The sequence below is a fragment of the Cygnus olor genome, chromosome 6 (assembly GCF_009769625.2).
Source record: "Cygnus olor isolate bCygOlo1 chromosome 6, bCygOlo1.pri.v2, whole genome shotgun sequence".
In the NCBI taxonomy this organism is placed as follows: domain Eukaryota; kingdom Metazoa; phylum Chordata; class Aves; order Anseriformes; family Anatidae; genus Cygnus; species Cygnus olor.
This window is the reverse complement of record NC_049174.1, coordinates 6,725,147-6,746,510: the sequence shown is the minus strand read 5'-3', so window position 1 is coordinate 6,746,510 and position 21,364 is coordinate 6,725,147. Positions and strand designations below refer to the sequence as shown.

The 21,364-nt window shown below is 47.0% G+C and overlaps 1 protein-coding gene across 32 annotated transcripts in view; it reads right to left on the bottom strand.

Annotated features, from left to right (window-relative positions):
- Positions 1–21,364, bottom strand: part of MAP2 (microtubule associated protein 2) — a 197,092-nt gene that overhangs the window by 60,737 nt on the left and 114,991 nt on the right. For 31 of the 32 annotated variants that reach the window (XM_040561014.1, XM_040561021.1, XM_040561023.1 and 28 more), the window contains one exon: positions 4,371–4,656. The exons of the other annotated variant lie outside the window; for it this stretch is intronic. In XM_040561014.1, coding sequence (XP_040416948.1) covers positions 4,371–4,632 — 262 coding nt within the window. In that variant the 5' untranslated portion in view covers positions 4,633–4,656. The remainder of the gene's footprint in view (positions 1–4,370; positions 4,657–21,364) is intronic. 32 annotated transcript variants of the gene reach the window in all.

The window sequence follows — 21,364 nt, the reverse complement described above, 5'->3', positions numbered from 1 at the left end:
GATGTGTTGGCTTCGGATGAACAGATAAAACTGAACCACTTTCCACTCTCCTTTTCTTCCGTTTTTCCTTCTTTCCCTGCCACCTCCTGCCCCTGCTTTGCTCCCTCACGTCTTTCCTCTCACCAGTTCTCAGCCCACCACCTCTCCTAACTTTCCCAGTGCTGGGTCTGGTCCCTTCCTTGGTCCCTCATGCCTCCCTCAGCTCAGCACTGCCCCTTTTTCATCCCTCTCTAGGGGTCTAGGGCTCTCTCCTCTTTCTGTTTCTCTTACAGACTAACACTTACCCATCTCTGGGTCTCCACAGCCACCAAAAACACTTGCCTCTCTCATTTATCTGGCCTGACCTTCCTCACATCCACCTTTCCTATGACTCAAAGGCTCTGAAAAACAATGCAGGAGAGCTCAACCTGTGATGCTCTGTGCTGTCTCATGAAGTCTGCTCCAATTTTCCAGCAGTCTTTTTGCATCCCACGCAGTTTGGGTACTTTGCCAATTAATGAAGAGCTCTGTCACTTTGGCAGGGCACGTTACTGTCCTTAATATCAACTGACACGGGGATGGAGCCACTGTCCTGCGGCTCTGATGATAGGATTTCAGGAAATGCTTTCCCTTAATCTGTCAGAAAAATAATTCATCAGATAACTGTGTGGGTAACCCACCCCCCCTCCGATTATAAGCCTGCATTTGGAATATAATGAAGAAAGCGCTCAATCAGCTGAGTCACTGTACATAGACAGAGCAGAGAAGAAGCTCCACAATACAGCTAACTGCTCTCACCCCTAATTATATCAATTTGACAGGTTAGTCATTACATTACTGAAAAGAAAAATAAATGCATTTTAAGTGCAGAAAAACAAACCTTTGCAGCTTGATGCTCCTTGCAAGTCAAACACGATGGATGGTGTTGAAGCACTGCTTCCCAGGGGCTGCTGAAGCACCTCTGCACTGCTCCTCGTTGCTTCCTCCCAACTAGTTGACCACAACTTCTCAGTATGCCAAGAAAAGGCTGCCATGCTCATACTTCTTCACAAGCCCAACGCATCCTGTGCTCTACCATGGCTCCAATCCAAAGCTTTCCACATCAGCCCACTTCGGAGTGAGTTTCCAGAGATTCTACCATCACGCCCCCTGTGCAGCACACATCTCATGTGACGTGGAAATGTTTGGCTTGACAAAAGCTACAGCCCCGATCCTCCACGCTTAAGACTCACAAGATCCTCACCAAAGATGCTCTGTGTGCACACACACGTGAGCAAGAACGTGAAGAGGCAGGGATCAGGGAGAGGACGTTAAAACTTGGTGGGGTGCTGCAGCCTGCCCAAGGGCAAGGTGCCTTCAGGAACAACTCGGGAGCAGTGTGGGACCTGTAGTAGCCCAAATACGTATACATACACACACACACACACTGAAAACGAGTATCTGCTTTAGCACCCTTTCTTATATCACATCCATAACAGCTTCCCATGCATTGTGCCAATAAACCAGGCCCATTCTCTCGCACGTATTCGCCGTTGACTTCAGCGGATGCCGTATCAGGCCCCGAGGCTGCCCTCCCCGCAGCGCTGTGCGCTCTCCCACGTTCCCGTGGGCCCATTAGAAAGGAGGGCATTGATGTGCCTCCATAATGCAGGCATTACCAGCACGATACAGAGGCAGATCAATCAAAGGCAACACAACAGCCAGATTCAGAGGATTCCAAAACTGAGGCCAGACTCAATAACTCTTAGATAGACGCCAAGAGAGAGAGACACACACATCTATACAGGAAGGCAAATTTTAACTGTGCAAACCTAAAAACGTCACTTGCAGTGATAGATTGGATGTGTTGCTGCTCTCCTCCCCCACTAGCACCCCTCGCCTCCGCATCAGTGTTGGCATAAGGTGCCTTTGTCCTGGTGGCTCTAACCTTCCCTTTAACACACAGATTGTACAGCACGAGCCCTGCAAACTGTGCCATGCCCCCGGGGTGACATGGCACTGCTGCTGAATGCCTCCCTCTGGGGGATGCCCGTTTCATGAACGAATCCCAGCTTGTGGGTCAGTTGGTGCCGGGGAGCTGATGCGAAATGCCTCGAACCACAACTGAAATCTCACCAGCAGGGATCGGGCAGCGTGCAGCTGCCCAGGGAAATGCCCTGCTCGTACCTGTGCTCCTTTCGGATGAGCTTCTTCTTGCTGATACTGGGGATTTATGGACTCTGACACGAAAGCTGAGAAGCCAGAGCAGCCTAGGTTATTGGTCTGGACTTACACCAGGGAAAATAAAATCCCTATAAATCCACAGAAACTCAGTTTGGCTTAATTATCTTGGTCGACCTTGGCTTCCTGTGCATTTTCTCCTCAGCTGTTTGGAGTCAGAAAGCTACTACAAATGATTAAATGATTTGCATTATTGGTAATTATGTGTATCACAGTGGCATTTAAATGTCGTATCTGATACAACACCCCACTGCAGTTACAATTTACAAGCAAACAGAGCAAAGATGGCTGAAGTCAGCGGCAAATGGCAATCCTGGTTTCAAGATCAAACTCTGAATCAAATTGCTTCATGATGCTGTAAGTATGTCCCACTAGCAAACACCAGTGTGGCTTTGGCAACCCATGCCCCCCTTCATTTCTGTCACTGCCCTAAATTGCTGACAGGTTTCTCCTGATGGCCTTTAAAAGGAGTGAAATGATTAAAAATATATTTTATATACCCTAAGATGTTTTACCTTGCATTAACGTTCCTCTAAGTCAGAGCTCAAGGATTTGAATTTCCAGAGAACTAGAAATTCATGCATGAAGGCAAGCAGTTTTAGGGACTTTTCTGGTTTTCAAGGACAAAGAAAGATGCCATGAAATAAGCTATATTAAGACTCCCTAGCAATAACTGCATGTATTGACAGTAAGTCCCCACACAAGAGATCTTGCAATCTAAGTAGACAGTGAGAAAAAAGCAGGGGAGGAGGAAACGAGGCCACAAAGTGGTGATCGAAGCAAACTTCACACGGATCAAGAGCAGTCTCATTCCCTCAGTAAGTGCACTTCCCTGGTCCTGCTGCCACATTTGGACTCGTTCTGCTCTTTAATTCCTCATCTAAAAAAGCGTTGTGAAAATACACTACTGCAATGCCCAATGATTTGCTGCACTGGGTTCCTGCTTCCTCTCAGCCATTAGCTGCAAATTCCCCAATTAAATGTCCGTGTCTCTGAGACACTGCCCCAAGCTTTGAGAGCATCTGGGAGGAGTATTTCTCTTCTCCTTTTATAAGGAGAGGAAATTCCTCTTCATTCTGTCGAGTTATTACTTCTCCATGTGTACGGGTGACTTGTCCAAGGTTGTTTGAAACATTTGTGGCAAAGGAGAAAAACACTCCAGTCTTTCCACAGCCCTAAGAACGGCAGCATCTTACCTCTGTGATCCTGTACAGCTGCTCCTGTTAATTTGCTGGCTAAGCACAGTACAAAGTTAGGTTAGAGCAAAGGAAAGAGATCTTGTTATCATCCTCCCAAACTATCACCAACAACGTGCTCACCTGAATGCTTACACAGGATTTCTTTTACTGATGGCCTTCTAGTTTTGGCTATCCACAAAAAGAGACTCTTAAAATCCAAACCCATTTCCTTGTAGCAGAAGTATTCATTTCTAGTAGAATTGCTTATGAAATGACTTTAGGGTCTGAGAGTCTTAACATTCTCCAACTGCTGAGAAATTATGGATAACATCTCAAAGTGCTGTCAACAGCCACCAAATATTGCTAGAAAGATCTCTTTAGCATGCATGGATGGATGCATCAAGGGCACTACCGCCTGTACAAGAGACATTCCTCTTGCATTGTGCATTTGGGGTTTAAAGAGGGAGCTCTGCACAGAGTGAATTAGCATTTACTTCTAAAACAGGAAATTTGCTTTGCATATTTCATTTTAACACAGTCACACTTTTTTCTCCCCCAAGTAACAAGCTGAATCCTAAAATCCTAACATAGTTTACAAAGAGACAAGGCCCCAGAGAGTATCCCAGCCTAGCCAATGGCGAATAAATGCTGAATGTGCTATTCCTGGCCACACTGATCAACAGGTTATTCTGCAAACAGTCGGTGAGTTTCTAGAAGTTGTTACTTGTGAGCAGTAACAGCAGAAACCAAACTTTGCATGCACACACACACAAGAGCAGGACACTATCAGTGCACAGCACCTGAGTGGTTTCCTGCTCCCAGCCCCAAGCAGCCATGTGCTTCCTCTGCACTGGCTGCTCTCCCCATCCCCAGTGAGGTGATCCTTGCATCTACCAGGAAGCCCTAAGCCGCCCTCATGGCTTTCCTAAAATCTTCTCAGAGCACTGCCCAGTGTTCAGCTGTGTTCAGCTGCAGGTTGTTGAGGTATGTTACCTGCGGTCTCCCTGTCCCCTGCCGACAGCTCTCCGTTGATCCCGTTCTCTTTGGTCCGAGCGTACGTCCCCGGCTGCTCCCGGCTGCCCAGCCCGGGCTCCTCGTCCTCTTGGTAGGGAAACCCATTGGCACTTCTGACCAGTCCGGCACCCGCGCCACCCTGTTCCTTGATTTCGGGTGAATGTGGGTGTGAAGAAGCCTCTGTTAGCTGACCCGAAGTCCAGTGCGGTGCCTTGGCTTCGTCTTTCCTATCCTCCGCCATTTCTCCCCTCCTTCACCGCTTGTCCTGTAACGACACGAGCAGGAGAGATCAGCACCGAGGGGGCGACTGTGCCCCGGCCAGCACACAGCCACCAGGCACAGCACAGGAGTGGTACCAGCAGCTCTTGTTCTGCAGATGAGAGAGGGCTTAAATGCAGAAGTGTCTCTGCTTGCTTGTCCTGGCCATGAGTGAGCCAGCTTTGAAACCAACACAAGCCATGAGTGGTAAAAAATCATGGGTCAAATCCTCCCTGACTCCCAGGTGCCACTAACACTGACTTCTGGAGGGCTGCCTTTTGCTGATCTGATTTTAACTCATTAATGACAGTGAAATGTAAACCCTTGATGAGAAGTGAATCAATATCGGGATGCAATGACGTCTTCCAGGGTGACAGAAGGAATGCAGAATAGATATAGAGGATATTCCAGGGCAGAGAGAATGCAGTAACTGCTTAGAGACGTGAAGCTGCTAGTAACATTTTCCCTGCAGTCACAAATAACGGGTGCAGCTATGAGCTCAGCCTTCGCCTAACAGGGAGCTCTTCAGGACCAGGATCCGTCCTGTACAGCATCTGCAGCCTGCTGCGATCTGCGGCAGAGACAACACTTCAGAACATTCACTGGGCTCCCGAACATATGTGCTGTCTGACCCTGCGTGCATCCCCTCTTACTGTTCTGGGAGCATTCGCACCCATTTGCTTTTGTCCCAAACAGTGCGTGGGAAACATTTGTTTCCCATACAAGTGTTTGCATTCTCCTATGACTATCAGTATTTATACATAAACAAAACTAATAATTATTTGCTACTTCACATGTGTTTCACTGCTGTTAATTAGCTCACATTTGTCCAAGCCAGGAAAGAAGCCATTGCACAAGCCACAGGCTTTGGCTGTGCCTCATGGACCAGTAGCTCCTCAGTAGGTAAGCTTAGGAAGACAGCATATTTTAACCTGTGTTTCCATGATAAGGTAAATTCTGCGGGGACAGAAAGGCTTGACGACTGCCAGCAACATCAAAGTGAGAACCAAAAACCAGAAGGCCTTGTCCAACAGCACTTGCCACCTTTTTTTTTTTTTCCTGGGAGGAAAAAAAACACCTAAAAGAAATCAGCTGAATGCGGTCGAGCAACCAGGTATTGCAATGGCTGAGCAGTCTAGAAACAAATGCAGAAGACTACACAGTGCATATATTCTGCAGACACTGAATTAAAATCCCACCATGACAGAACAACGGTTTGCACAGAGCCAGGTCAATTTGCAGAAAGTATCTAAGCATGATGAAAGACTATTATTATTTGTCTTATAATTATTCAGCATTGATAACTCAACCCCCTTCTGATCAGATATTGTTTAATAATAATGGCTTTCTGTGCTGCTTTAAATTAAAAATCACGTTGAATCATGAATATGGTATTTCATTCATAATAAAGGTGTGACTCAAACTCTAATTCTACCCCAAAATGGAATAACAACTCTTTCTCCACCCAGTGAAACCCTGTGGTTTGGGAGGTGCAGCTCTGCTCTCACACCCACCCAGCACTGTTCCCTGGGGATATACAAGTGCATGAAGACTGCAGGAACAGGTGAAAACTCACACCCAGCATTTTTGTCTGAGCTGTAACAAAAACGGTGGGCTGAGCAGTGTCACAGAGCTCGGTGGCCCCGAGACGTGCCCCCATGGGCTGCAGACATCATAAACACATCCGCACCCCTTTGCTTTCCCTGCCTCCTTTACCCCGGACATCAGGGAGCGATTCCACACGTACAGCCAGAGCCTCGATGCAGCCATCTGGAATCCAGCCGGGAGAGATGAAGGGGTGATACCCAAGGAGGGAGCCCAAGCTGGGCAAAAGGCCCTCTCCTGTGTACCAAAGAGACAACGCTCTGCCTCTAGGTGCTTACCGCATGAGATCAGAACGCAATCTCTGATTCACCTTTCCAAAATATTTGTCCACAGGACAGATGTCTCCCTCAGTACAGGAGCAAGCAGCACACAACCAAAGCCACTGATGCCTGGGGTCCGAGGGCAGGATGGAGCCTGTTCTGGGCAGACCAGTGAGATTCTCATCTACACCCCTCAAGGAGGCTCAGAAAACAACCCCCCCAACCCAATCCCTGGCTCAGCTTTCCCCCACCCACCCCGTGCATCTCGAACCCCAGGAGCAGCGTGAACCTGCAGCAGCTCAGCCTCTGGGTAACACAAACAGAGCCCGGAGCCTCTGCGGGGAGCGAGAGGGTAACGTAAGACATGACCATGGGGAAACGCATTTCTGAAAATCCTTTGGACGAAGGTAATGGTTCTGACCCCACCGCCGCAGCCTGCAGGCTGTTATCTCTGAAGTGCCCTTCCCCGTCCGTGGCAGACACTCCCCGCTTCTCTTCAAGCTCTTGAGAAAGGATATTCGCATCCTTACAATGGACTGTGTCACAGAAGTCCTCTGTGGAAGCAACAGAAGTGCTTTTATCTTTAAAAATAAATACAGTGGGCAGGCTTCAATGAGAGTTGTATGTATCTGGAGGCAGAATTTGGCTCAGTATTTATAATAGACCGTTACAGAGTGAAACATGGATGAATTCATTCTTGACTCTCTGTTATTCATCAAGTGCTCTCAGAGTTTATAATGGTAGTAGAAACACTGCAAGTGAGTCACACAATGCATCTTTGTGCTCGGCAATCTAGCAATGACTCTCTGCTGTACGGCGTCATTCACTCGCGGCCCAGGTTCACAGCCAGCACACACGTGGGCCCTACACCATCAGGTCAGTTGTTTTTCTGCCATTTTTTACCTGAAATTCATGTCCTCCTAACTCATGCAGAGCACTTGGGATGGCATAATGGATCTGAGCTGGATATTCTGCCTTCTAAACTAATAGCTTGTACAGGAATGGGGGTAAAAACTGACTGCCTCATCCTTTTCAGCCATTTGGGAGCTGTAGAGGGAAGGGAAACACTTAAAATAACTTGGAATTAAGACAGAGGGACAAACCTCACAGGGAACATGCAGTCCAGCTTTGCAGCTATCTCCTCCTTTCAGAGGTGCTGTACATGTACTTCTCCCCCCGTGTGCTCTTTGGTGTGACACCGGCTCCTGCTGCCGTGGCTGGGCTGACCTGAGCCTGAGCGCCGCTAGCTGGAGGCACAGCAAATCACCCACCGTGATGCAGCACAAGGGCGTGATGTGCAAAGCCCAACATCATGCTGATTTACACGACTTGCTGTGCTAGCTGCCCTTCCATATATTTCATGACTTCAGCTTCGCATTACACTAACGTTGCCTTGGCATGTAAGAGGATGAATTTTCTAAGAGTCTCACTTTTTAAGGAACAGAATTAGGCCAATATTGGAGGATTTTGCAAAGCCCTTGCTTTCCTGCAGGGTGCAAACTAGCTCATACTGGCAAATAACAGGGAAAACCTTAAATTCTTGTCTGTGTACCAACTGCCCAATTGGGGTGATGTACCTGCATACTAAATATCAGGCAGAGTGGATTAAAGGGTCCCAAGAGAATTTGCTGTTAAATTTACCTTACTGACAGCTGTGCCTCGAGAAGCCGAGGAAAGCAGTTGGGTATCAGGAACAAAAACAAGAGAGAGGAGGTGGGAAATCTGGGAGGACAAATTCTGGTAATCTCCTGCCACCATCAGAAGCTCAGCCTTAGCTTTTGCACATAGGACATGAACACTGCCAGTGCTCCTGTTTTAAGTGCAATCTCCGAGTATTTAGAAAACAGGAGGGCTGATTTTGGATGCCGCTAAGAACCACACCAACACACAAAGAGATCTGTACCAAATTTCACCCTTTCATTACCGTTAACACACGCCTTTCCCCAAACTAATTGAATTCCTTGCAGCTGTGAGCTGCGTGCCTCACACGACTCAAAGAGAAGGGCAGCAAACAGACCACGAACCGGGAGGAAGCTTTGCGGCGTCTGGCAGGAGCCATGTTCGCCTCCCCCGTGCTTAAACGTTCAGTCACAATCCACGAGCTGCTGGGCGATTAACAACACTCACCAGTTGATCCTAGGCATGTAAGTACCATAATTCTAGTAATATAATGCATTATCAGGACAAATTAAACCTCTCTCTCAATTGGAGCCACTCTACTTCTCAAGCCTAATAAAGGACAAATAGGTTTCTCTGTTAATTTATAACAAATCTGATTTATTTCTTCCTTGCCCATTCCTTGAGTTATTAGCTTGCAGCTAGATCTCTCTTTCTAGACAATACGAGCAAGACAATCCTCTTAAATACCACCTTGCATCTGTTACAAATACAGGCAGTGTTCATCTGCTCCCATCTGTATTAGCTTTCAGGGCTTTTAAAAGCTTTGCCAACCCTACACTGCAGACCATTAGTCAACAGCCACGCATTTTTTGTAGAAAATTCCTTCACTCACTTTTTTGGTCATACCTTGAGTTACAATACCGACGAAAAAGAGCGGATGGTGCCTGGACCACAGGCAGAACAAAGGCAGCTCGCTGTGGGAAGAGCAAGAAAATGTACTGCAACCTGCATCCTTGCCAGCACTGAAAACGAAGGAAGGCTCCAGCCTGCGCAGCAGCTGAGCTGACTTCCAGCACTGGCATTGCAGAGGATGAGCAGAGAGCCAGAGCAGCTGCTCAAGCTTCCCCGCTCCTCCTTGCCCCTTGATTTAGCAGCCAGACAGCCCATCACCAGCAGTACGAGGTAACCGGTACGTACTGGTCTGCAGGCAGAACACTTGCTGGGGCACACAAAGTGGGGGAATAATTTCCCCTGTAGAAACACGACTCCTGACAAATTCCCCCTGCTCCGCACCAAGCCCTTCACGGCCAGCCAGGACACCCAAATGACGCAGAGGCGGGCCGAGACGCTGCACCAGTCTGTTCCTTGGTGACTGGAGCAGGAAGACATTTTAAGAAAAGGTTTTTGCCTGGTGAGTACCTCCGAACAGGATGCTCTGGCTCCTCCCTGCAGTGCAGCACAGAAAGGACTGCAGCTCCTTTGGCAGCAGCTAGGTCCTCCCCGCTGCAGGGACACAGGAGCAGGTGAGTGGATGAGGAGGAGTCTTTCAACTGCTACTCCTGACCGACACAGCTCTTCCTCGCTGGGGAAGGTATTAATTCCCCACGGCTGCTGGAAAGGAGCTTAGAGCATGACCAAGCCAGGCTGCCATCGGCTGCTGCCCTCCAGACACGTGGCAGTCCCTGCTCCTGCGCCCAGGGACCGCACAAACTCGCTCAGGCTTCAGAAATCTAAACCCAGGCACCTCTTGCAATTGTGCTATAATGGCACCAGCAGCTTCTGCCTTTAAAAAAAAATCATCCGCCACGGGGCTCAGCTCTAGTTAAACAGCTCCGTGAATCCTCACCCACCCGTTCCTGCGCCAACACCACCCCTTTTTGACAGTTTCCATCCAGGATGCTGCATTTTTACACCATTTACCATTCATCAAATACGCTCCCAGGCGTGCATCTATCACTAGCCACGATTGCTTCCTGCAGGAGAGAGGAGAGGTATTTTAGCTGGTGAAGGAGCTGGTAACCATGACAACAGTGCCATGACAACTATAACAGATATCTGCAACGAGAAAGAAGGCAAAAAACTTATTACCTATCAATTTGGTCCCTGCTAAGGATGGCAAAAGCATCAAAGAAGCCAGAGCAGTCAGTAAAGGTGCTGACACTGGATTGAATCACGCCCAGCCCTGTGGGTTTCAGGCACCCGAGCACCTTGTCCTCTCCTGCTCAGCAGCAGAGGGCAGGCCACGCTCCATCCCTGCTGACATCCTCCTCCTCCTCCTCCTCGCCCTCCTAAGGGGCTGACGGGTAAAGCCAGAGGACTGGCAGCTTTCCGCAGGAGCCTGGTGCTTCCCCCTGAAGCCAGCTCTCAGCAAGGCCAGGATTGCTCCCACGGAGCATCTCAGAGCCAAATTCCCCACCTGTTTTTTCTACCAAGTAGGCATTGGGAGCCTCTCCTCATGTTTTTGGGAAGGAATTGCCTTTGGCAGGCTTGTTGAGGGTCCCCAGCCCTTAGCCAGCGCCCACAGGTGCTCCAGCGGGAGCCGCTCACCAGGATGCTCAGGAGGCAGCGCTCAAGTGGCCTTTCCCCATAAAAATCTTGTGTCACCCTCTGAGCAGCCTTCCTCTCCTGGCCTCCTTGTTGCTGAAAGCTCTTGAAATCAAAACTTTCCATGTGGAGTGCTTTGGTTCCTCCAAACAAATGGAGGTTTGCAACTGTATATTAAGGAGTTAGTGCAATGAACACTTGTCTCCACAACACGGTCCTTGTTTGAGTTTTTATGGTCTGCTTCTCTCTACTGAATTGTTACAGATTTGCCTCACTTATCACACATAAGGTTTCAAAAAAGGCCAGATGAAACCTTTAGCTTAAGATGATTTTAAAGGGCAAAGGAATTCCCAGCAAGCACTCAGGGAGTATGTCTCCAATAAAAAGTAAGATCTGTGCTTTTCTTACTTCCCCCTTACCACAGTGGTCACTCCAAACCTTGGCAAGAAGAAAGCTTAAAAGGCCTAACACACCACAGCTGAGCTGTAGGATGGGCTGCACAAGCCAACTGATGTCCAGAACAGCACCAAGGGAACAATTCTTCAGCAGCCAGGAGCACACAGCTTCATACAGTCACTGCAGCCTGGGAATGAGCCTGGGGAAAAAAGGTAGCGCCAACCAAACCGTGTACTTGCCATGGCTGCTGCAAACAGGCTTCAGAGCTACGTGCCTGCTTTGCTCTCAGCTCACGCTATGATACCTCCATCTAAAAGCCCACAACAAGGCGAGGGTCCAATTTTGCAAGATTTCTTTTTTCCCCGCAGTGACCTTGCTAAGATACATTGATTTGATGCCGCATCTCTTCTCACGAGAGGCTCCATGATGGATGACAGCTCCAATTAGGTAGCAAGGGCTATAATTAACTCTGCTACTATGTGACTTGCATACTGGGTGTGCAGGACAGGTCGGTGCTCTCACCGACATCAGCGGGGCCACTCTGCGTGCTGGTGAGACAAGCTGGACTGTTGAGCAGGGAGGTGCCACGCTGGTGACTGCTAAGCAAAACTCACAAAAGCAGAATCTCACCCAGAACAAGCACATCATCTACACTGGGGAGTCTTGTCCTTCTCCACATATGTGAATCACTTCCATATCCCTTATTTCTTTCAGCTGAGCCAAGATCTCGTTAAACATGACAACGTTTTCACATGATCTTAACTTTACTCCATGAACTTTTAATAAAAAATAAAAAAAAAAGCTGCCTCTATAAATGTGCCTGCATTTTTGATTTTTCAAAGGTCTTGCCTAACTTTCAGAACTAATTCCGTCCCTGCTGCAGCACAATCTTTGAAATACCCAGATGCTATCTTTGGAGCATCATCACGTCAGCTCCTAGAAATGGTAAGACGGATGTCCTGGGCTAATTTCAGGCAGGCTCTTCTCCGTAAATATACGCAGGAGAACCAGCCCATAGACAAGACTCTGGAACGCTGCTTTTGTAACCTCTCCAGGCCCACGGAGCCCCAAAGAGGGACAGTTCAGTACCTCCAGAGGCAGATTTCCTGATCCAGCCACAATCTCAGCTTATTTCTGCCCTTCCATGCGCTGAGGTTAAGGAACGCTGTCATTATTCTGCAACTGAGCAAGCAACACAAGGATGCTGACGTGAAAATGAAGCACTGAAATGGTAACAGGAAAGGATCTTCAAGGCCATGTGCTTCTCCCGTTTGTATGGGCAAGTCTTGGCTCACGTGAAGAAGGTTTTCTCCCCAGGTCAGGGGCAGATTACTCTTTTGCTGAGAGTGCTTTTAGCTTCACTTCACAATGCTCAGACACACCAGGCAATCACGTCAGCCACACAGCGGAAGCAGAAACATCTTACTGTTGAGCAGAAGCATTGTTTATTCATGCTGAAAAAGAGCATCAGACAGAAGAAAGTTTGTTCGGAGGTCCCTCCGTCCAGACTCACTTAAGCATCTCTGATTCTCCGTGTCGCGGTTAGCAAACCTTGGAGGCAGAGGCCCAGGACCCATTACAGCCAACACAAACCAATGCTTTTAACTGCAGAACAAAACATCTAACTGGAAATAAATAAATAGAAATGAAGGGACAAAGGCTTGCAAAGCTGATGGGAAAAGAGGTTATTTGCAAAACCTGCTTGCTTTTATGATTGCAGCAAACTTGGCATGGGGCAGCTAGCGCTCAAGTTCTTTCCTAGGGAACGTCTGAGCAGTGACTGCTGTGCTGCAAAACCTCGGTCCTACCCAAGTGGTAGGATTATTTCATCTCTTCATCCTATTTGCTAACTAACAATGGTACAAACAAAATAATTCTATTAACTTAAATATCCCCTCATGCTTGCAAGACTTAAAAATATGCTATCCAGCCACCCACTTTTCTGACCCACGGCTCTATACCCAGGCAAATAAAACACTCTCTCCCTACCTGGAAATGAGAACACCCAGAAATCTTTTGTGCCTTTAAACATTTCAGACAGCGAAATCACAATATTTGGGATACAATGTTATCACGTGATAGCTTTTCCCTGCCAAATCTTTACTCAGCCAACCCTACCACTGACAAGAGGAAAGAAATGGAGCAGCCACTACCCAGCTTGCTTGGGCCCAGGGGACACAGGGCAGGGAGGACACAACAGGTAATGCAGGAACCCAGAATCGTGGTGTTGATTTTGCAGCCCTCACTTTCAGAGGTGTTTTTTCCCCTTGAAAGGACTTCGGTTAAGATCTTGGGATGGGCACTGAAACGGAACCAGGAGCTTACGTGACCTGGCTTGTATTTTATCTACAAGGCTTCTTTTTAATTTTGAATCCTTTTTTTTTTTTTCTGAGTTAAGAAAATTAAGGTATTAATGTGTAAGGAGGAACCAACTCACTGAGTCATTCAGCCTTTCTGAAATCTTAATTGCAGGACTTGCTGTCACAGCAAAGGCCTATTTCAGAGCCTCCTTTCCTCCCCGGGCTCCCCCGGGTGCGTGCAATTACCTTCTTCTTGCTACAGGTTGGGTTTAACCTTGTTCTGCTGCCACACTGCTCCCACCCCGTGCCAAGGGGCTGACGTTCGTGTGTGAAGTCAGTGGTGTTCTCCAGGGATAAGACGAGGAATGAATGAGTTTTGTGGGAGGCAAGAAGCAAGCCCAGGGCCAGGGAAGTGCAAGAAAGTTGCACTGGGTGCAGAAAGTGTGTGTCACGAACGGTAAGACTGACTGATGAACAAGTTCAGTAACTGAGGAAAAAGTCTAGAAACAAACAAGCCATGGGGCTTAATGAGTGTCGTTTTAATGTAAAGAGACAGCCAAGGGGAAAGAGGAAAGCTAGGATTTGCCATCTCCGATCAAGCCACCGAGCCCAGACCCGGGCCATGAGCAGCGGGCAGCATGCGCTGCTCCACACGAAGAGGCAAGGAGCTCTGCGGAGCTGCAGCCTCACATCAGCATGTTATCACCACCTGTGGTCCCCACCTGGTAGCACAACCTGCTGCTTTCCAGCACAGCCTGGGGCTACACGCCTAGAGGACCCAGATGACCATGTGCTTTCCAGGCTGTGCACGCACAAGACGCCCTCAAGGTCACTTTCTAGCCATGGGGAGTAACGTATCTGCCAGGCAGCTCCTGCCCGGACTGCAGGCAGAAATTTCCACTCAAAGGGCAACAAAAAGCACAACGGGATAGAAGATGGCAGAGCACAGATGGACAGAAAATTCACAAAAGCATTTGTGTGTTCGGGTGCTTCTGATGGCTTTTTTGAGTGGTACCAGCATCTAACGTGATGATTTAGGCCACTTCTGATTTCCTCTGGATTTTGTCTTTTGCAGTCTTTCAGCAGCACCAATACTGCTGTTGGTTTAGAATGTCTGAAGGCATTAAGTATTAATCACAACCGAAATACAGGAAGCCTGGAAAGGTGCAGAGAGTTGCAAGCAGGGTGATTAAAGATCCAGAGAAGCTTGTGTGCAAGGAATGGCTAAACAGGCTGAGGCTCTTCCTCCTGGGAAAGAGGGGAATGGGATGGGTTTAAAAACCACATGCAGCATAGAGAAGGCAAGAAGAGAAAACAAACGACCCCTCTTTCCATGAAGAGTAACAGTGCAGCAACCAGAGGGGATTCTTCCCACTGTAGGAAATTACTCTGGGATTAGCTGCTGCAGAAAGCTCCTATGATAAAAGTTCACAGAGGTTCAAAAGGCACCTGCTGAATTTGCTGTCCATTAATTTGCTCACGGTTTCTCAATACAAGAGCCTTTTCTGGCAGAGGACTGTTTTTACCACATAAATAAAATGTAGATCAAATGTGGCTTGGGGCCTTTACTTGCTAATATAATATGAATATTAAATAATTGCGTGGTTTCTTGTCATTGCTTTTTAAAGAAGTGATGGAATATCACCAAGAGGGATGGAATATCACAGCTCCTTGCTGAGCACCACAACGTTTAATAAACTGTGAAGGAAATTGCACAGCACAGAGTGTATCACGCTGCAAATAAAAAAACACCTATTGCTAGCAATGAACAGCTTTGTTGGTCTCCTAAGTTTCTAACTGAAACAGGATGTTACAGCTCGGATGCATGTCCATCACTCTGCTGATGCAGCCAAACAAGCTCTGTAGGCTACATCTTGCCACCTGCCTGGGGCTGGTGGAAAGGGGGTGCTCCTTTTCAACCCGTCCTGCAGAATCAGCCTGACCTCCTCCTGCTAAAATTCTGCAGCCAAAACACTGACACGGAGATGATGGTTAGGCTGGGGCCAAATGGGAGGATCAGCTGAGGGAAGAGGTTGGGGTAGGGGTGCCCGTGAAAACAAAAAGCGTGTGAGGAGACAGGAAGACAGATGGCCCTGCCAGAAGGACCTGGTCATGTATCCAGAGCTGCCACTTCTAAGAGGTCCCACGAGATACCAAACGTAAATGTTTTATAGACGAGATGCTCAAAGCTGCAGCAGCGTAAGCAGCGCCTTGTATGTTTTCTTTTTCATTTAGGGCAAGCAGTCTGAAACACATGCCCTACCACTGACCTCAGCGCTGACCCAGAGGGGCTGTCTCTGTTCAGGAGGATGATTCATTCACTCTGCTAGAAGGGCTGGATAAATAGGCACTATTCACTCCGCAGGACACTTAGCGCCTGGGATTCCCTCAAAATTTAGGTCTGACATGACTGGGTCAGTAACCACGCGCTTTTGTTCCTGTTTCCTTGAACAGAAACGTCTCTTTGCATCCTTCAGTGGTTCCCACAAATCAGGTCGATTTTTATGGCTTGCTAATTATTACTGCTAGACTTCAGGACAAAAAGAAGAAAATTTCTGAAGGCTCAGGGCGCAGAACTTACAGAATAAATCACTGTCTATCCAGCAGCAATGAAAGCCAGCCATGGCAGCCGCTTACTTACACATCTGTACAGTGCTGAACTTTATTTGTTTAGGAACGGAAAGTTTTGTTCTGCTTCTGTTGACGAAGAGCATTAAAGACAGCCCAAAAAGGCTAAAAAAATAAACCCTCTGTCACAAACCAGATTTTGTCAAGAGGTGCATCAACATACATCATGCATATGAAGCCATCTGCAAGGACGTTGGGGTTGCAAGGTTACACCTCGAGAGTTTGGCTGCGGAAGAAATTAAGGATGACGGCACAGTCCTAACTGGGTCTCCTTGTGCATATGTTCCAGGTTTGAGCCTAGTTCAGCAAACAGGTTTTACTCTTCCCCTTCCCTCTGCCTACATCATCCCAGTCTGGGCATCAGCCCTGGGGCTCCAGTCCCCCACCCAGGGCCTGTCCACGTTTGCTGTCCAGATTAAACATTTCACTGTTGCACACTTAAATGTATTATCCTCCTCAAACCAGGAGGAGGTATAAGTCCTCTCCTGCAGCTTTCATCCTAAGCAGTATTTTCCTCATTCCCATTCCTCTGTTACCTTCCAGTTTTCCTTCCTGAACTTCTTGCCCAGTTTCTTCTCTACAATCTGCCTAAAAATCCTCCTGAGGCTCCTCGCAGCCCAGGGAGCAGCACTGCACGGAGGGATGGACGGCATGAGGGACAGAGGGGCGCCTTGCTTCTGAGTCCAGACATCCAAAGCTGGTCTGAAGCGAGAAACTGCCATCACTCTCTGCACCGAGACTTACCCCACATCAAACACTAAGCATCCTTACAGAGCTGTGAAGACACATCCATAAAGAATTTTTAAGACAATACCTATATATTATATAAAGGAGGCCTTTGCTGCTGCCCTCGTGGCTGTTTCCAATCTGAAAGCATTTACAGGAGTGAGGCTGCAGCACAAACTAGAAGAATAAAACCCCAGAGCTCCTTTTCCTGAAGCACTGCTAAGATCAAACCCTACTGTGGGCCTGCCAGCCAGCAGAGATTTCCAGGAAGGATTTATGCTGGTGCTTTGTCAGGGCTCTCTGGGAACACTACAACAGTCAGGAAATTCTTCTTGAAGCAAATATTTACTTGTCCTTCAAGGAGGCACTTTATTTGACACAGAAGGACTTGATATGAAAGGACACTCCAAAACTGTAATTCTCGTTACATTTCAGTTGTCTTTTGCATTTCTGAACATTTTAGAGGGGCTTTCCTTGGTGAACTGGGAATTGTTAACATCAGGCTAATAAAGACTACAATACCCAAATCATTATATTTGACATAAAGCCCACGATCAAGTGCAAAAAATTATCATTTAAAAGGTAGGGTTGGTATTTCAAACATCGACCATTCAAACGATGTGCTGCTTTGAAGAAGGTACTGAGCTTTACTGTGCTGTGCAGCTTCCAAGGAGCATTGCTCACAGCCACTTGCAGCTTCTGAAACGAGGGTGGCATTCTTCCTCTCTGCACTGCAAGAAATGACTACTGAGACAACGTGTTTTTAAATAGAAGGCTTCTTTCTATCAATACTAACTGCACACGATGGTGACAGGAAGTGACTGTATAATAAGTTCTCTCCATATAGCTACTACTTCATTGCTCCATTACTGAAAAAAAAAAAAAAGGATGTGGGTATATTTTCTTTGGCTCTTGACCTTTCTCTACTGCTTTACCTGTTCAGAATCCCAGGATGCTTTAACGTGAATGATTTCCAAAGTCTGTTGGGAGATTGATGAACACTGTCCAATGCTTCCCCTAACAGGCCAAAACAACCTGCTGCTGCAAGAGAGGAACAGGAGGATGCAGGAGGAGCTGGTCTTGTGGTGGATCAGTGCAGCATCCAGTCTCCTGCTGAAATTCCCAGAGCAGTTCTCAGTCAGTGGTATAGAAAATGGCCAGGGAAAATATTCTGATGGCACAGCATTACGTCACTTTTCACTCCAGGTCTTAAAAATCCAGATTAAAAATTCCTTCTGACTTGATTCCTAACATCCATTTCTCCATTTCAGCAGCTGCTGAAGAAGGAAGTTACGAGATCACAGAAAGAGAGGGCAGCAGCAAAGTGATGCAGCCATACTAGAGAACACGTTAGGGTCCCACGACTGTCCCATTTCTTCTAACCACTGGGAAGTGTTTATGCATGGCCAAATTAGACAGCAAAGGGTAAAACTGAACCCTTATACACCACAACAAATAACTAGCCCCTTTGCACCAAAAGGTCTAAGCAGCTGATGTGTTCTTGAGGAGGATGTAGAGCAGCCTAAGTGCACAGCAGATAAATAACTGGGGAAGTCCAGGGAGACACCAAGTCTCTTCTACATTGCTGAGATGGTTTTGTCCTTTCCCAAAGCCTAACTGCAGCATTCTGTCTTACAGGCAATCTTGCTACCTCTCTAAATTTTATTTTCAATGCTTCTTTGGAGGTGTGGGCTTGGTCTTACTGACAAAGCCAGGTACGGGAGGTCACCAGTGGGCCTTAACCTTCCCCAAAAGGCAGCTCCCCAGAGAAGGCTGTAATTCTTCTGCAGGTAAGCTAGGCAAGGACGTGGGGAAATAGCGGTAGCCTCCTGCAGGCAGGCTGTAGTTTAAAAAACAAAAGTTAACAGCACTTCACTTCCACAAGTATTTAACAGCAGGAAATAGCCTATACAGTTTCTGATTGTAAACCAACCTCTTGCTCAGCAAAGAGCAAGCTGTAGCTTACGTCTTCTGACACCCTGCAGAATTACTGACCTGCGTACCCGCGTTCCCTGCCTTTATGCCAGACTACAGACACATCCCAGTATAAATTCATTAGGTGTAGCACACGAAGCACAAAATGCAATGGAAATGTTTACATCGGACAGCCAAGCAGACCATCTAGAGATCAGACACTATCACCCCATTTCCAGGAGTTCGCATGTTGTAGACGTGTGGTGCTTTCAAGATCAATTCATTAACAGCAATGAACCATTCGATTCAGATCCTCCCTGATTTCCCTTTAACCCCTTCCTGCAGCTCTTCTCTGCAGCTGTTCACATGTACCACGATAAATGACAGCCCTGTACACGCCCCCCAGCTTCCTGAGCGTTATATGGGTGTTTTGATGGAGGGTCGTGCTCTCAGTAGTGAATCAAAGTACCTGTCAGTCGAGCTGCCTCTTTCAGGATTACAGACACAGCAGAAGCGTGATGCCAGAATACAGCTAAAGGAACGAAAAAGCAACATAAGGAGCACCTTACAAATCGCTTTAATTGTGCCCTCTTTACAGAAAAGACAACAATAGAACCTGGTAAAAAACAGACCACAATATTCTGCATTCAGCAACACTTCCTTCCATTTTCCTTCCCTTGTCATCTCTGCACCAGCAATACTGAAATAACCAGCATCGCTGCAGTTGTAATGACTTAACACCCACCTCGAGCACATACAGAAAAAGACTAATTTAGTAGGCTTCAGTGCTTTTAAATCATGTTTGTTACCATGAGAACTTGATTAAAACGCCACCCACAAGCTTGCAGAAAGGGGGGAAAAACAACAACAACAACAACAATCTACTTTTAATCAGTGGTAGTACACTTGCTGCATTGCAGCATTTTCATAAGCTCCACAACCTCCTGCAGTAAGAGGCAGCAGAGATGCCCAGACAGATATATTTTGCTGAATGCTTTATTCTAGAAAAAATGTAGCTGACAGTATGGTTGTCACCCACTACTATTACACAATATTCCATTCAAGGAACATAAAGCACATCTACAAGTTCTGTTCCATGCTACAAATTGGAAAACCAGAGATTTACATGTTTGTGCAAGGCAGAGGCAACCCTGACAGCCACCTGGGACAGGATTTTATTTTTGGTGAGATCTGAGACAAACCAAAGCTATGTAGCCCTCTGGATTCTTCTCCATTTGGTCCATTTGCTAGTTGTATAAAATTAGGCTGATTTTTATGTGTATATACGTTTCTGGACATTCCTATGATACCACTGTGTCTGTCTGTTTGTTGTGTTGAAATTCACAGCCCCATGGCCTTTGGATTAACAGCTATGGACACTCCATTACTGCAGTTTGACTAGGAGGCAACCCGAGCCTGCAGCCACTTCAGAGCAGATAATTAGCACTGTGGCTCAATCAAGAGCCAGTAATAAGCTGCATAAATTAGCTTGTTCAGTAGGGTATGTTTTAAATGCAGGAGCTGATGCAGATGCTGATGGCACGAGAAGGGGGAAGAGTTTCACACCTCAAATTAGAATAATTGACTAGCCACTTACTCAAGGAGTCATCTCATGCAACTCTTTAAGAAGACACTCATTTATTCGTCCATGGGACAGAAACTGCCGTTATTCTAATTAAGAGAACGGCCAGAGCGCATCCCATTTGAGATGGGAACAGAATGAACCTTCCTGTAAAAGATTGATGACCCTCTTGAGGACACTGTCCCTGTCACAGCACTAGGCATCCTCTGCACGACTTCACACGAATCAGCCTGAGGAGCAAAAACCTATCCCCCAGAGAGGGATGGCATGCACCAAGCCAGAAACCCCAGCTACCATCTTAAGAGAAGGGAAACAGAGAGCTGAAAGAAAGGGGAAAAATGGTCCTTTGGTACAACTTTGGAGGAGCAGGAAGGTCTGTCTTTTTTTCGCCCATATCTTCATACATTATTAGCTGTTCGAGCCCTTTAAGCACTGCAGACAACAACACGTTCTTCACCAGGGGAGGTAAAGAGCCCATGATCCAGCAGCTAACTGCAGCAAACCTGGGACCATGCCCCCATAGGGTTACAAAAAGAGGAAGAAGAACGGCACGATCAGCCAGACCTCCTGGTGATGAAAACATAACTGCTCTACTTTGAGTTCCAGAAAAAGCTTGGCTTACTTTTCATAGACATGTATTTTCCAGGAGATTAATATCGTTAGCAATTATAAGGTACTTTGAATAAGGAGATTTCCCTTTTATTATCTATGGGCTGCTGAGATTATGATTGTCTCACCTCTTCTCTGGATTAATGTAATTATTATTTGCTGGCAATTTGTCCTCTTCCAGTGGGTATTAGCTGCATGCAGTTCGCTAAAAATTGACCAAAGGAGGAAGAAATCCATGCACTGATTTAAATGTCTATCAGATCATCTCAAATAGAGTTTTTCTTTCTCCTACCGCTGTGGTATAACGTATATATATTTCTATAACCATGAGGATCTTTCCAAGGGCTCTATGTTTAAGGCACTGAGCTGCAAGATCAAAGTTCAGTCCAGGGCTCTGCTGTTCACCTGCTCCACGACCTTGAACTTATGAAAAAATAAGCCTGTGCCTCAGCTCTCCCAACTGTAAAAGAGGGATTATAATGTTCATGCTGCCCATTACTTGCCTGTTTGCGCTGCAAACCCTTCGGGGCA